General features: G+C 45.2%; 1 protein-coding gene across 11 annotated transcripts in view; it reads right to left on the bottom strand.

Annotated features, from left to right (window-relative positions):
* Positions 1-8,543: 8,543 nt before the first annotated feature.
* CDC14B (cell division cycle 14B) overlaps positions 8,544-16,698 on the bottom strand; it is an 85,018-nt gene continuing 76,863 nt past the window's right edge. For 6 of the 11 annotated variants that reach the window (XM_033123090.1, XM_033123087.1, XM_033123084.1 and 3 more), the window contains one exon: positions 10,387-14,163. Coding sequence is in view for 8 of the 11 variants with exons in the window: in XM_033123087.1 (XP_032978978.1) it covers positions 14,127-14,163 (37 nt within the window). In the remaining 3 variants the exon portion in view is untranslated. Of the gene's footprint in view, positions 9,229-10,386; positions 14,164-14,189; positions 14,531-16,698 lie in introns of those variants that run through there. The other 5 variants (XM_033123089.1, XM_033123083.1, XM_033123086.1 and 2 more) reach the window with 4 other exon arrangements.

Below are 16,698 nucleotides of genomic sequence, written 5' to 3' on the forward strand. Positions count from 1 at the left end.
TCCAGGTACTCTGAGCAGCAGATCCAGTCAGGGCGTGGGTTAGTCTGGCACTTGCCCAAGAAGGTGGAGAATGGGGATTATTTTTTTATTTAAGAAATTCCAAATGAAGTTCAGAAATAATGTTTAAAATATGTACAGAGATTGTAAACTACAATCTGTTGAGTCTGCTTAGTAAGTTGTATAGATATTAATAGGAAGTCTGTCCTTTAGTATTAGAGGAAATACATGTAACTCAGACCATGAATTTAAAGCAGTCACAGCCTAGTTTTCAGAGACCAAGAAATTAAAATATAATTGTATTCACTATTTACTGTAAATGTTATACTCTTCCTGGGATCTTTTTAAATTCTGGTTTTCTTTTAACCAATAATTTTAAAGAACTATTGTGCAGCCACTGGTTACCACTCTGTGACAGAGAATTAGGGAGTTTTGATTTTTTTGTTTTAATGGTGACTTAAACTACCTCGTGGTTTCTGTGTATGTACACACAATACACACACATACATGCTTAGTATTAATGTGATACTTAGTGTTTGAGTGGTTTTTAGTATGCACATTAAGTTTATGAGTTTTAAAATCATATTATTTAACCCATCAAATAAAAAAGGCGAAAAGAGCGTTGCAGCTTAACACCATATCCTTTTCTCCATCAAAAACAAGTGGCTCAGGCGATTGGAGCTCCATGCTCCTAACTCCAAAGGCTGCCAGTTCAATTCCCACATGGGCTAGTGGGCTCTCAATCACAAGGTTGCTAGTTCGAGTCCTCGACTCCCGCAAGGGATGGTGGGCTGCGCCCCCTGCAACTAGCAACGGCAACTGGACCTGGAGCTGAGCTGCGCCCTCCACAACTAAGACTGAAAGGACAACAACTTGAAGCTGAACGGCACCCTCCACAACTAAGATTGACACACTGTTCCCCAATAAAGTCCTGTTCCCCTTCCCCAATTAAAAAAAAATATATATATATATATATATATATATATATATAAAAGTGTGGGAATTCAGCATCTATGTACAGGGGCCCTCTGTCCTTGTCCTGGGCAAGACTTGTAAATAACTAATATTTATTGAACACCTACATGCAGTTTTTCTCACTCAGTCCTTGCACCAGTTCTGAGTTCCTATTTCTTGCCTTTGGTGAATGTTTGGTGTTAGGGGCTACCTCAGAGGCTCAGTGACTCCCCAAGTGCCGCCCTAACCAGCAGAGCTGAGACCTGCAGAGGCCACGCTCTCTCAGCCGGGAAAGTTTAGTGCCCAGAATGGGGGCTGGGGCAGAGGTAGCTGTAACAGCTGCTGGAAGCTGGGGTAATGCTTTCCTCACTTGACTGATGAAACTGCGGGTAACATTCACCTGTTGTCACAGTTAATATGCTTGTTAGAATTTGAACGTTGGTCCCAGGATTGGGATTTTTTCCCACTTTGTTATACTGTCTAAGATAAACCCAAGTGTAAATAAAGGTTGGTATTTCCTCCTAACTTTGTGTATAGGAAGCTGAATCTTTTGGTCACATCCAGGTCCGGAGATAAGAATGTGGGAAAAGGCCCCAGGTAAAGAGTCACATTTTGTTGAAAAATCGGAACTGAACCCCTAGCCATGGGACTTCCACTGAGTGACAGCCTAATTTTGGTCTTGCTATTAATATCCCATATTAACTGATTGTTTTATTCCCTCTCCGTGGAAAAGACGATGGAGTCCCCTGATCTAAGTTAAGAAGTCTTGTGAGGGTGAATGTCAAGTTCAGCCTAATAATCAGCTGCTGCAACATGAAGCTGTGTCATTACTCAGCAGGCGTGAAACTGTCACACTAAGTCATTTTGCCTTGTCTTGGCTTTGAGGATTGGCTAAACAGATCCCTTTCAAGAAAATTCCCGTGTTGTAACTCTTGAAAAGCCTTTAACGCTAGATTTAATGTTATGTTTGCCAACACTGCAGCCTTCCCAAACACACTGAAGATTCCTGAACCCTGGAGCAGTCTCAGGTCCTGGGGCTGAAGTTTTGGGGGGCAAGGTAGTTTCTGAACCTGTAGAGGGGTTCGTGTGTGCACCAGTGCTACCTCGCCAGTGTGGGTTTTTGTTATGTGGTTGTCGGCAGTCCAGTGCCCCAGGAACACAGCAGAAGCAAAGGGCTAACATGCTGTAGAGAAAAGCAGAAGAGGCAGGAGGGTTACGTCCTCGGACCTATACACAAGGCAAGACCTTCTAGATCAGAGTTTCCCTCCCAGACTCCTTTGAGGGACTTGTGTGTTGACGTGTTGTCACAAGGCAGGGCACGTTTCTGGCTGGTAATGATACTAAGCAAATTAACCCCACAAAAGAAAACTTGGAGGCCTGAAACACTCTTGGAAAGTGGAGGTCAAGCATGTCTGAATTCCAGGGGCACGTGTGCCAGCCCCAAGCCTGACTTGGATCCCTTCTCAACCAGCTCCCTGCTAGACCTCAGGCTGCAGGGGCAGCAGCCAAAGACAGAGCGGGGGTGGGATGATCCAGAGCCTGCAGCTGGGAGAGTCCCATAAAGGGAGGTTTGACCCCTGACAGCTGTCATCTCCACATGTCTGACAAGGTCTGGGAAGAGGTGCACTTGCTCCCAAAGCTGCCATCTGGGACGGGTTCAGGAGGGCTAAAACCATGCACTGGGTGGTAGTCACATCTGGCCAGGACATCTTTAGCCTAATGATAAGCATCTGACATTTTCATCCCGCGCAAGGCAGGCCTCTTAGAGCTAGAGAAGCCATAATAAGCACCCCCTTTCTAGTGTTGATCACTGGTTCAGGTCTTTTCCCTTCTGGTCACTCGCTGCTCCATGCCATCGCAGTGCATAGGTGTTTCCGAGGTGAAGGCATTGCTTTTCTTTGAAACCACACCATGTTGGCAAATCCTGTGGAGCACCTGGACCGAGGTCTGTGGCTGAGCTGGGAAAGGCCAGCCCTGAAAATAAAAACGGGAACTGTCCTCTTCTAAGTTATTCCACCAGGAGCCCTTCCTCCGGGCAACACCCAGCTGGATAAGCAGTTTCACTTTGAGAAAAGATCCCAATTTCCTTTCGCTGCTGCTGCCTCCGCCGCCTCCCCTCAGCCTCTGTGAGGATCATGCCATGCGAACAGCCACCCAGGGGCTGGCCCCCCTTCCCGGTCCCTCCCTGAAGCAGCCAGAAGGCCAGCCCTCGGGCAGCTGGCACCTCTCCCTCCAGACGTGCCAAGTGTGTGAGGCTTTGCCTGGCTCTCTGTCCCAGATGGGCCTGTAGTTATGTGGAAAAAAAGCAGGTACTAAAAACAACTCTGTTGTAGACTACAATACGTATAAAGGTGCTAAACTTCTAGTAACCACCACCAGTCAGGAAAACGATGTCCCCAGAGGCCTGTCTGTTGTGACCGAGCCCACCACGGCCTCCCTCCCCTCTGAAAGGAGCCAGTATCCCGACCGACAGGAGTCACTGCAACAGCGTGCACCCCTAACATCACAGCTTCGCCCTTTATCTGGACATCTTTTTAAGTCTGAAGGATGCCCGTCCGCCCTTATTATTCCTTAGCAGAACCTGAGGAAACGAGCATTTCTTGAGGGGCTGCTGTGTGCTGTCCTGTGATCGTCTCATCACTTTACAGTCAGAGAACAGGGAAGGACATCTGTCTTCCCGCTAAGAAGCTCCCCTGCTGGTATCTGGGCGAGCATGGGGATGAGGACATGAGGCAAAAAGAAGACTCAGTCCCCGCCCAGTTCTTTCTACGCACTCCTGGAATTTCCAGTTAAATGACCAATTCTTTGGGCAAAGCTGGTAGGAGAGGGACAGGGAAAGGCCAGAGGACACATACCCCAGGGACCAAAGGAGCCGCACAGGATGAGCTGTGTGCTGCCGTGCTCGGCCACTCCCTGCAGAAAGGGAGCAAGTCATGGTAACCCTGCAACACCAGGACCACTTGCAGTGGTAGCCTAAGTGAGTCTGCCCCAAAGCATGAAGGGATTAGCTGTGTTCTCAGGAAGCGTTATTAGGTCTTTTACTCAGGTGGAGATGACAAGACTCAAGAGGCCACGGAGACTAGGGTCAAGGTCGCCAGCAGGGCACTGGTGGAGACAGAAGCAGAAGCGTGGCCCTCCTGGGGCCTCACGGAGCCTGCTGCCTCCCCTAGGCCCTTGTCCTTGGCCACAAGGTTTCCTGTGACAAGGCAACAGGACTTGCCCCAACCAAATCACACTGGCTCTCAAACCCATCACAGCTCTACTAAGGGCCACAGCAGGCCCCAGGTGTGGAGAGCAGGTCGAGCCAGGGCAGCACAGAACTAACTGTCTTCTAAGCATTGTTTCTTTGCAGAAATGTGCCCAATTTCAGAGAGCTGACTCAGGAGCACAAAATCACGTGCAAGCTAGGAAGTGCCTGTCATGTGACAATGGAGTGGCATCACTTGCATGTAAGTCCCTCAGGAGGCTCAGAGTTCTCAAAAGCTCTCAAAACACCGAGGCAGATTAAACTATTTCCTGGTGAACAGCCACCCTGCCAGAGGCAATGAAGATACCCCGCCCGCACCCCCCCCCCACGTGTGCTTTTCCAGCCCAAGAGGACCTCATGCACATCAATGAAAAACCCACAATCATGCTGGTGGCCCTATTCTGCACTTACCCCGCCCAATACTGGCAGCATTAGAGCAACAGGGAGGAAACATTTTAAAGTGTCGGAGGTAAGACCTAAATTCTCGGCAATGCAAAATTATTAGAACTTGCGTGTTCTGGTGGTGAGGCAAAACAAGAGTGGGAACAAGCAGGCACCCTGGCGGTTTTCAGAAAGCAGGAAAGAAAGGTGGGTAGAAAGGAAGCAGGAGAAATGGTGAGGCGGGGTTGGAGGGGGCAGTGAGGACGGTGGTTACCTCTCCCCGGCTCCCTCCCGACCCAGGGAACTGACCAGGGTGGAAAGGCACTGCTCAGGGATTTTCACTGAGGACCCCTCGAATGCCTTGGGAGGGCCTTGGGGTGACTGTCAAATAGGCTCCTTCACAGCACACCTCCAGGGGGCGCTCTTCACATTGCATCTGTATGAACACCACCCGCGGGAGTGGACAGTGCAGTGAGGCCACAGAGGACCCGTTTCAGGAACTCTTCAAAAATTATGCATGAACTTTTCTAGGGAGATACAGACTTCAGCTCCCTAACACAAAAAAGTTCAAGAAACGCTGTCCACTGGGACTTTGGACTGAACTGCTACCAAAGAGGTGTCTGCCTGGCCCCTTCCCCAACCCAGGCATCCCCCCAGGTCACCTACAGGAAGGCCCCGCTCGGGCCCTGGGTTGAAATCTCAGTACCAACTGGAAGAACGAGGCACAGAACTCTTGCTGAGAGGCTGAGGCACGGGCCTGAGGAAACAGGCTTTCATTATACCTTGAGAGAATTTCTGTTGGTGAACGCTGTGCTGTCCAGGAGAGACCTTCTTTGGTCTAGTCCCTGCGGAGCCCGGGCCAGATTAAAAACTGGTTTAGAAAGTCAACAGCCATGACAGCCAACCATCGCTGGAAAAGGGAGGCGGCGGACAGAGTTGTATTTACAATGCCAGAATCTGTCATACGGAGTTACTGGGGATGGCAACGAGTAGTTTAATATGCCAGTGGGAGAAAAGACCCCAACGTGTACGATCTAAACTCTTCGGTTAACTGCAAGGCAAATCTGGGGTTGGCCAGAATCACTCTGAATGAGAGTGGGCCAGGGCAGCCACCTGTCTTGTCCTACCTAACAACACTGAGTGAACACTCATCTGCTACTTATCGACTTGCCAATCACTGTGGTGTGGCTGTGTATGGCCCAGCTGTCACTCCCAGGGGTGGAGACAACAGGCCTGGCAACCTCTCTGTGGCGGCTACACTGTAGGGGATGAGCCAGGGCCAGGAGGGCAGCATTAGCTTCACGCCCCAAGGCCCAACCCTAAGTCTCAGGGGCACCTCCCCACCCAGTTTCATGAATACTCCTGAGCACTATTTCCAGGGTTGAGCTATACTGCTGCCTCCTCTATAAGTGAAACCTTTCTCCCACCCCTTCTTCTGCCCACTGGGGCTGAGGCCAGAGCAGCACAAGGCAGGAGAACAATATTCACTTCGGCAGGGTCCCACGAGCATCTGTTGCTGTTCTCATGACACTGCCCACTAAGCTGTATTGGAAGATCAGCGGTTCCCAGGCTGAAGGTGGTTGAAAATGTGTGGGGGTGTCTGGATTGTCCAATGGCTGGGAACATGACTGGCATTCAGTAGGTGGGGCAGGGGGTGGGGGGTAGGGTGGGGTTGCCAGACTGGCTGCATTCTCCGAGAGCCCTACACAAGGCGGGATTGTCCCGCCCGAAAAGTCATCATGTTTCACGCAGAGGAGCACATCCGTGTTGAGAAAAAACCATTGTCTTTCTCCAAGTAAAACAAAGCACAAACCATACCACCCCCTCCACCCTTTCTTTTCCCACACAAAGCCTCTCCCTGCTTAGATATATTTGGCCATAAAGAATCTGAGGGGCCAAGGCCAGCGCGCTGGTGGGCCTGGCCCTGCTGAGCAGGACGGCTTCTTACCTGGACGTATGTGTGGATGGAGCACCCGTCATCCAGAGGCATGTCAAAGCCACGCAGCCTTGCTAGCAAAGAGATGAGACACAGTTACAGACACGGCAAAGCAGCCAGATGTACTAGAGGGGTGGCGTGGGGGGTCTTCATACTCACATGGGCTGGGCCAGCTCCCCCGTGAGGGAGCTGGGAAAAACGGTGAGACTGTAACACAGGAGCATACTGTGCCAACTACTTAAGACTAATGCCCCAAATCTGAATAATGGGGCAGCTAAAAGATAGGACTATATATAGTAGGAAGTGACACTGGGGCCAGTGTTCTGCTATTAATTAACCAGCTCAGCCATGTCACGCAGCTGCTGATGGGGGAGGTGGGGAGTAGGGGACAGTACCCCGTCACAGTCCTTTTGGACAGCATTAAGCCCATGGTTTTTATTTTCGCATTAAACAATACATATAGCTCTTGGTAATGTGCCAGGTACTTCTTCTAAGCAATTAACACATATTAACTCATTTAACCCTCATACAGCCATGTTAGATATTGTCACCCTGCCCAAAGAACACAGATAGTAAGAGGCAGAGCAAAGGTTTACACCCACACAGTCGGGGTCCAGAATCCATACTCTGAACAATGACCCCATGTTGCTTTTCAATATGGTAGGTAACAAAAACTTTAAAATTCTGCATATCCTTCACCTAGAACTGCCTTCTGTAAGAATTTGTCTTAAGGCAATAACCAGCATCACCCAGGAAGAACTTACAGATGAGAATGGTAAAAGCTGGGAAACACCTACATGACAAACCATGATGGGAGAACGATTTAGACATCATAGCACACTATGATGCAGGCAAAAAACGTTTGTGAACTCCTCCTACCACGCTATCTTCCAACACACCCGCAACTGCACTCAGACATACAGGAGAAAAAGAAGACATGGGCTGGCACCGGTACCGTGCTAAGACACATTCACGTACTCAGATCTTTTAATCCAAACACTATGTTTTTACTAGTCCCATTTTACAGATGAACAAAGTGAGGGCCAGGGGCAGATAAAGGATCCCCAGTCATAGAGTAAGCGGCAGAGCTCATTTTAGAATCCACATCGCTGATCGTTCTTTCCGTATTAATTTCCTACCTCAATAAACACATGGGGACTCAGGAAGAGGCCTTTTCTACTTAAGCACGCCCTGCCCTGCCTCTGAACAAACCACTTTCAAGACTTACCTTCAGTACATGAATTTCTCCCTTCAAAACTCAAAATAATTTGATCTGTTTTAAAACTCTCGTATGATATTATGTTGCAGGTACGAAAAATATCAGATACTAAGGGACCATAGTTAGCTATCAAAATCAGCCTTTACCTGTCAACTATAATTTAGTATATATATAGTCATAGGATGTGGAGTACAGTATAGGGACTAGAGTCAATGGAATTGTAATAACTATATATGATGTCAGAGGGGTAGCAGATTGGGGGAGGGGAGTTATCACTTTGTGAGGGGCATAAATGTCTAACTATTACATTGTTTTGTACACCTGAAACTAAAAAAAAATAAAAAATAGGGGGCGGCCTGTTAGCTCAGTTGGTTAGAGTGTGGTGCTCTTAACAAGGTTGCTGGTTCGATCCCCACATGGGTCACTGTGAGCTGCACCCTCCACAACTAGATTGAAACAATTACTTGACTTGGAGGTGATGGGTCCTGCAAAAACACTTAAAATAAATAAAAGTGAAAAAATAAATTAAAACTAAACCAGACTTTAGCTAATTACCTAAAAAAATTATCTTAAATGTATGAAAAAATTAATATATTAAAAGCTACCGTGTTTCCCGAAAATAAGACCTAGCCAGACCATCAGCTCTAATGCATCTTTTGGAGCAAAAATTAATATAAGATCCAGCCTTATTTTAATGTAATATAAGACCCAGTCTTCTATAAGACCGGGTATAATACTGGGTCTTATATTAATTTTTGCTCCAAAAGACGCATTAGAGCTGATGGTCCCGCTAGGTCTTATTTTTGGGGAAACATGGTATGTACCAGATACTGTTTTAAGCACTTTGCGTGTATTATCTAATTTAATTCTCAGACTTCCTGTTAAGATAGGAATTCTTTTTATTCCCGTTTTACTTAAATGGAAGGAAAGGGGTTTAAAAATTGTCCATGTGGCAGATGGGCATTGGACAGCGTGGTAGATAACACAGGAAAGCAAGTATGTACAGGGCCAGGAGTCTCAGAGGCTCGTGACACACACTGCACAGCCCTGGAAAATACAGCTGCTCCCAGGAGAAACAGACGCACTTCATGATTTCATCTGAAGCCTGGTAAGCCTCAGGGTCTTGCCACCAAGCCTGCCCCCTTCACAGCATTCATGGACTTCGAGCTGCTTGGCCCACACCAACCAAGCGAGCTCCAGTGGGTCCCAGGAGGGTACACAACCCAGCACTGGCCTCAAAGTAAACCACGGAGGGGCAGGGCAGGTAGACTCCGCAGCTTTCAACAGAGCCTGCAAATCCCAATCTGGTGGGAGAAGTTTGGATACAGGTGAGAAGACAAGTCCCTTTGCTTTGCGTTTTGAAAACTCGTATCCAAGCGTGAATCAAAGCGAAGTTCCTTCGGGGACTGGACAGCACGTCTTAAAAACAAGCTCCTATGTCCTAGACACAACCTCTGCATGATGGCCTGGGCCTTGGGTCTTCAGGATTTTGCCCTGCAAGAGACCATCAAGAGGGAAGGCAGATAAACAGCACTGCGGATGGTATCCTAAGTTCAGACACATCAGGATGTGGAGTGCTCGAGCACCGGTCCTGCCTTTCACCCAGCACTTTAATATTGACTTTGGCAAGTAAAATGAAGGGACTACAGTCTACGACCTATAAGACTCCAAGAGCCTCATTGATGTGTCTTAATTTGCATCATTGGAGCTGGTGGTGGATGGGTATAGAATGACTTTGTAACAGGGGGCCTCCTCACTTGCTCACCATCTCATCCTGGGGAAAGTTGTTATGGACTGACCTGTGTATCCCCGATTCTTAAACTGAAGCCCTAACACCCAATACTTCAGCATGTGACTGTATTTGGAAACAGGGCCTTTAAAGAGGTGATTAAGTTAAAATGAGGCCGTTAGGTGGGCCCTCGTTCAATCTGACTGGACTGACAATTAAATTCACGATCTTGTTGCAATGATGATGCTAACCTTTTCTGGTATCAGAGGGATTATCAGAGGGATTATGAATTTGTACCAACTGGACAAACAGTTAACCAAGTTTACAATTTGGAAGTGCTGAAAAGGCTGCGTGAACAAGTTAGACGACCTGAACTTTTCGCCAACAATTCTTGGCTCTTGCATCACGACAATGCACTAACTCACACGGCACTGTCCGTGAGGGAGCTTTTAGCCAGTAAACAAATAACCGTATTGGAACACCCTCCCTACTCACCTGATCTGGCCCCCAATGACTTCTTTCTTTACCCGAGGATAAAGGAAATATTGAAAGGAAGACATTTTGATGACATTCAGGACATCAAGGGTAAGACGACAACAGCTCTGATGGCCATTCCAGAAAAAGAGTTCCAAAATTGCTTTGAACGGTGGACTAGGCACTGAGGTCGGTGCACAGCTTCCCAAGGGGAGTACTTTGAAGGTGACCGTAGTGATATTCAGCAATGAAATATGGAGCACTTTTTCTAGGCTGAGTTCGCAAACTTAACTGTCTGACCTTATAAGAAAAGGAGCTGAGGATGGACAGAGGGACACCATGGACTTTTGTAACCCTGGCAAACGAATACTGAGGATTACACCTGCTTTACATTTTAACTACTGTTTCCCATGGTTCAGAATGGTAAGTGAATACAGTAAACCAAAAGGTCATTTGGTTAATACTTTTAATTACATTATAATAATTATACAATTTCCATTATTCAGTATTTTGTATAAAACCAGGTACAATGCACGCAATTTTCGAATGCAACAATACGTATCAAACTACACAGATATGCAAAGTTTACAGGCCATTGTGAAGCTTTATCTTAAAAATACCTTCAGGAAAATAAACATTCATTCAACCAGTTCTTTCAACATTATAAAATATGATTAGAAATATACATTTTAATTTTAAAAAAATCAAGACAATGATTGATCAAATATCGATTAATCGGTTACATTTAAAAACTTTTAATAATCTGTACATGAGTGTAGGGTAGATAAAAGCCTGCAAATTATTAATATAAAATTGCAGTACTATAATCAGATGAACATGTCTGCTGACATTTAATCCTACTAGGCAATTAAGGAGGTAATTTCCTACACAGGATGAGTGAACTGTCCAGTCTTCTAAACACACCTGTAGTATTTCCACGGAGCGACATGGAGAATACTCAGATTTAGGAGAAATGGAAAAGCAGCAGCTAGCTTCTCATGGACAACTTCAGTGGGGGACAGCTATTAAAGAATTAAAATACATTTCTAAAGTTGTTTGTGGTGAGCACTGCTTTCCAAAATGCAATAATTATTTTTAAAAATGCATGAAGAGAAGCAGTTAAGCTACTTTTAGACCAAACATCAGAGGGGTTCATCGCTCCTTTGTCATAAACAGTTGATTCAAGCCAAGGAAAAGCTCCTGGAGTTCTTGGCACAACACCGGCCAGACAACGGGAGGGTCCGTGCAGCCCACGGGGCCGGGGATCAGGCGCCCAAGGGACACACCTTCGCCAGGTGACTATTCTGGGGAACTCGTCTAAAACTTGTCTGGGCCCAGGAAAAGAGGTAGAAATCACCCCCTGAGAAGGGGAGGAGAGCAGGGAAGGAAGCAGATGGGTGACGGGCTGAGGGAGTCAAATTTGGAACAGAACAATTGTGGAGACTAGAAGAGCAGCATGCACCAAGACGAAGCGCCACGTGACAAGTAAGGCTACTTGTTTCAGTGAGGCACTGCTCAAGGCCAGCCTTGCTCGCGGACAGGTCAGAGGTTCCTAGTTTTTCTTTAGCAACACAATGCAGCAGTCTGTCTACACCTTTAGGTACCCAGTTTTGCAGACAGCCTTCCATTGGACTGCCCCTGACTCTTGACCTGAGTCCCCAGAAAGCTTCAAGGGCACCTAAAAATATTCACTTCTAACTTTAATTCCAATGGAAACTGTCCTGGTGTACTTTCAAAGCTATTTAAGGCTCTTAAGTTAAAGGAAGCTCCCCACTTGACATGCCCTGTTTCATATTCCACAGCAACAAGGTCTTCGACAACAAAGACTCGAAATTAGAATTTCAGAAGATTCTGGGTGTGTTGAAGGTTCATCTGAGGGGAGCGAGGGAAGAGTCCCTCTTATTCATAGCAGGAAGAACTTTCCATCAGTTTGATCCAGAGACTTCCTGGATTCTAGATATGTCCCCCGTACGTTTAACACTGTGCTATGTCCTTTGTGTATTCTAAGAAATGATTCTTTATCAAATCACTAGTTCCCTACAACTAATTTCAGTAACAAGCCTGTTACATACAGGGATTCTTAGAAAAAGCCACAGTGACAGCAATTCTAGCTGGAAATGTGAGCAGCCAACACAGAAAGGCAATTTGTAAAAAAAAAAAAAAAAAAAGTACTGTGGTTAACACACTGAAGCCCAAATTTTCACTCTTGGCCAAGACACCAAATGGCTTATTTGCTAGGAGTGGACAGCATATTTACTTGTTCTGACATAATAGAAAGCCAAAGCAAGGAGGGTTCAGATGGAAATTTGATTTTCACAGCTACCTGGATTATTTATGCAGGATATGGCCTTTAAAAGTCTAAAGGGAAGAAGAGTTGCCCTGAGAATTCAATATTTTATGCCTGGGCAGTTTGAATATTAGTACTGTCTTCCAGCACAATGCAGCCAACGGAATGTTTCTCCTCCCACCCAAAGCTTACTGAAAGCTGTCTTCCCATCAGGTACAAGAACTGATAACTATGAACTCCCAGGGTCAGAAAAGCAACGTTTCTCTGAGATCTAGTCCCCAGTGTGTAGAAGCTGGCAGGCCCCACCCCCTTAGTGCCTGATGGGGAAAGCTATTCTTCGCGCCAAAACAATGGCATCTTCCATCTCCCCTCAAAGCTAGTCAAACTTATAATTACTCCAAGAAAATAGATACCACAATGGAGCCAAGGTCTCCAATTATTTTTGCATTAACAGACCTCAATCTGTTTGCTCCAAGCACTTCTTATTCCTCAGTTTTGTTTTAAAGGCAGCTTTTCAAAATGGAATTGTGTACTAACCCGATTCATTGATCCTGTAATGTGAAAGCCTTTTGCCTTTCAATACTGTATCCCGCCCCATTCAACTAACCAGGATAGGCCAACACTGCTTAGCAATAACTAAAACCATTCACTTCTTATAGAAGCCACCAAGGTGATTGCAAAATATTATTTTATTTTGGGTCCCATTTTTTTTTAATTTTTTTTTTTTTTTTAGCAGCAAATAAACTGTTTTTATGATTGCTTTACATCACAGACACAGTCTCTGCTGTGTTTCTCTAGGGGGGGAGGGAGAAGGCACTCTACAAGGAGTTTATTCCCTAACCAAAGGCAACAGTGAGTGTCTTATTTACAAATAACTGAAATCCAGATGTGGATAACTGTCACTGAAGTCAACAGGTGTGTGAAGGGCCTTAGGCCAGTCACATAAAAAAAGTCCACAGAGAAAGACCCTAAAAAAGCAGTAAGTGTTTTTTTAAGCCATCATTATGTGGAACCACTGTTTCCAAGCGGCAACACCAAAAGTGTGGGGTATTTTTCAGCATGGCAGGAAATATGATTTTAATTTGTATGACTGGGCAACCAAATAAATAGTGGGCAGCCTTGGAATTCTTCAGTCCTTAAGTGACACAAAAAGGAATGACTGACAACAATCTTCCAACTCCGAAGTCAGTTCCTCCTCCTGAGACTTCTAAAGTTACTGTTTAATACTCTCCTGCAAGTTTTAGGTTACCAGCGTACCTACCACTTTTTGTCACAAAAGCCAAGTCTTCAAACGTGGTTTTCACAGAATCGTGTTAATAAAGCACTCTTTGGTGGAAGACAAGCAGCTTGGGTACTTAACAGAGTTAACGTTACAACAGTATCACAAATATTAAAATGAAGATGATTACACCAAATAGTATCAAATTACAGAAAGTACCATTTTCAGTAATGCCTGTTTTAGCTTTACAAATTTCAACACAGGGCGAACAGAAAATAAATAGATAAAAAACCTCCATAAGATCCTCAATTCTTCTGAAGGCCAGCAGCTAAAACGATTGCCACCACAGGGACACACATGCACCACACAGAGTGGCCAGCCCTCCTGAGAACAAAGGGCTTTGATATTTACACCTGAGACTAAATTTACAACAGCTCTTTTGTTGTTCAACTTGAGATATTTCTACAAATGGAGAGTTGGGCCGTCTTCAAAGTCCTCACTGGTACCCAAACTCGTGTAGTTACTTAAACTCCAGTGGACATTTTCTTCATTGAATAAACTTCTTAGGTGGAAAGCAGCTAAGGCTTTTGCAATTTTGTTTTGTTTCCAAATAAATTGTGCTAAGTCCTGTTGTAGTTTTCTGTTCCTAGAGTCTTCCTTCAGTTCTGGTCACAGGTTTTTACTTAACGCAAGACTGTTTTAGTCCTTGAAATGGAGGGACTATGGGGGAAAAGAAAAAGGATTTTACCACGAAGGCTTTCAAGTGTCCCATAGGTAGTTATCAAAGACAAGGAAGGCAACATAATAAAAAATACTGACATGCTAAAAAGTATACACTTTGTATAATTCTTTAATGACAAATACTTGGGAAAGGACAGTACAGTGTCAACCATAAAGACAAACAGGAGAGAAAGGCAGAGCAGAAAAAGGTTCAGTTCTGCAAAAAATGAAAATAAAGAAAAATAAAAGACAAGAAAACAAAAGAAGGGAGGGCAGAGAAGCAGCCGAGCAATGAGAGTACCATAATGCCATTAAGGGCATTTGCTGCAAAGCATTCCTTTTCCTTCCTTCCCTCTGAGGAATCAGGCTGTGGGAAAAGTGAAAGAACGAAAAGATAAAGAAGTGTTACTTGATTATTTCCAAAGCCAGAAGTCGGTCACAGAAAAAGCTCTGGCACCTCAAGCAGTTTCCAGTTTAGCAAAGCGCAGAAGGCAACCACGCCTGGGTGCCCCGCTGTGCGTTCGACACACAGCCGCAAGGGGCCACCTGCCGCCAACACCCAACCAGGGAGGCGGGCAGGTGGCACCTGGCGAAGACACCCAAGGACACCCGTTCATTCCTAAGTAACTGCCCTTGACAGATCCTCGCCCTATCGCCCTCGTTTCCTTCCCCAATTTATTAGATCTTACTTTCAGCTACATAGCAACTTTCAGAGAAAAACCAAAGCCAAAGAAAAGAGTCAGAAAAACCAATTCCAGTCTGGAAGTGGCCCTCACATGGATGAGGGTGATGACGCTCTATCAGAGCAGCTCATCTAACTTCATCACGTAGTTTTCGGAGACCTCAAGAGAGTACTGAGTTTAAAGGTCCAGGTCAGTTGGCAAGTGGGGAAATAACTGGAATTTCAAAGGGAGATTAATCTTTTAAAAGATCTGAGGTAACCAGCATTAAAAAAAAAAAATTAGATACAACATTGAGGCTTCTACAGACTGATGTCCTTTTGGAGACAATGACAATAACAAAAAGTTAAAGCCTAAAGGTGATGGAACAGACACTGTGATCTGAGACTCTAAGGGACAAGAAGCAGTGACAGGGATGATGAAGGCAAGAATCACAAATGACAAGACTTAAAAAAGTCCTAAATGTAGTTACTCCCAATTTCAGGGCTTGTGAAGAGACTGACGGTTTCAGAGGCTGAGGAAAGAGCCCTCACAATATGAATAATTAGCCCAAAGCAATGAACTTTTGGTTGGTTTGCCAGGTGGAGCAGATGGTTCCCAATAATGCAACTTGGAATAAAAGTCTTTTGTACATGACAGTTTTCTTAGAAAATGGATGAAGTTATAATTAAAAGCAAGACTGCCACAAAGAGCATGAGCTGACAGAACACGTACTCAATGGGTGAGCTGTGTATAGACAGGAACAGAATGATATCAAATGAGGTAGGTGGCTGCATGTACTCAATCGAAGGCACGATGATGACATTTTCAAGACTTATTCTAAAAGAGCTCTTCAGAGAGAACACTGAAAAACAGGCCAATTCTTCACTGAATTTATTAACTCTTAAAAGAGAAAAATGGGTCTCTAGCTCTAACAGAAAGTAGGAGGTGTAGAAGCCCGTTCATTTGCTTCTTCCAAATCAACGCGAAAGGGAATGAGGAAGGTACCACACGAGCCGTCCTGGCACGGGGGTCAGCTGCGTCCAATCCACCACAAGACACTCCACAGCCTGAACTGCTGCGGTTGCCAGTTTTGTGTGAGCTTGTCACACAAGACTGAGGTTTTGATGTGACTTATATTCAATGGATACATGATGGAATAACCATCTGCCATGAGAAAAATGGTGGCATTTTTCCCCCAATAAATGCTTATGAGAATACTCATATTTTTTCAGTCAGCAAATATTTGCTCTTTTAACATGTATGTGGAAAAATTCTCCAAAGTTGCAGAGCCTTTCAGTAAACTGTCAAAAATCAAAAGAGCCATGCCAGTGGAAAGTGAGTGTAGGTGAGGTCTTCATCCCGGAAGCCTCTAGGAACAGAACAGAACTTGGAAATGAAAGGTCAAGTTCCTACGGCACAAGAGAGATGACGACGATGACATGTGAGCAACATAAACCTGCAAAAGAGAAGGCTTCACAAAGGGGAGTAACAGTAGACCGGCAACTCAGCCACCTTGAAAGTACTTACAAACATACACTGAAAGGGTGTACTTTCTTTTTGTATTGTTGTCTAAAGAAAAGCACTCTATTCAACACTTTAAAATTACTCAATAATCTCAGTTCGTATCTTTTTGCTCTGAATGAGATTATGTACAAATCTGTCAAATCCTTCTCCACCATCCAACTAAAAATGAGTACTATTCAGTAAGATAAAAGCTTCAGGCTACAGCTTGGCTGCCTTGACTCCCATTATTTCCTAGAAGCAGGGAGTGGGACCTGTGCATAACGTACTTGTCTTTCTTTTGGGAACTGTAGGTGGCTCATCAGCTTATGGGAACACAGGCCAAAGCCCTGGAAGGAGAAGGTGACCCTTA

Source organism: Rhinolophus ferrumequinum, chromosome 12 (assembly GCF_004115265.2).
Source record: "Rhinolophus ferrumequinum isolate MPI-CBG mRhiFer1 chromosome 12, mRhiFer1_v1.p, whole genome shotgun sequence".
Taxonomy (NCBI): domain Eukaryota; kingdom Metazoa; phylum Chordata; class Mammalia; order Chiroptera; family Rhinolophidae; genus Rhinolophus; species Rhinolophus ferrumequinum.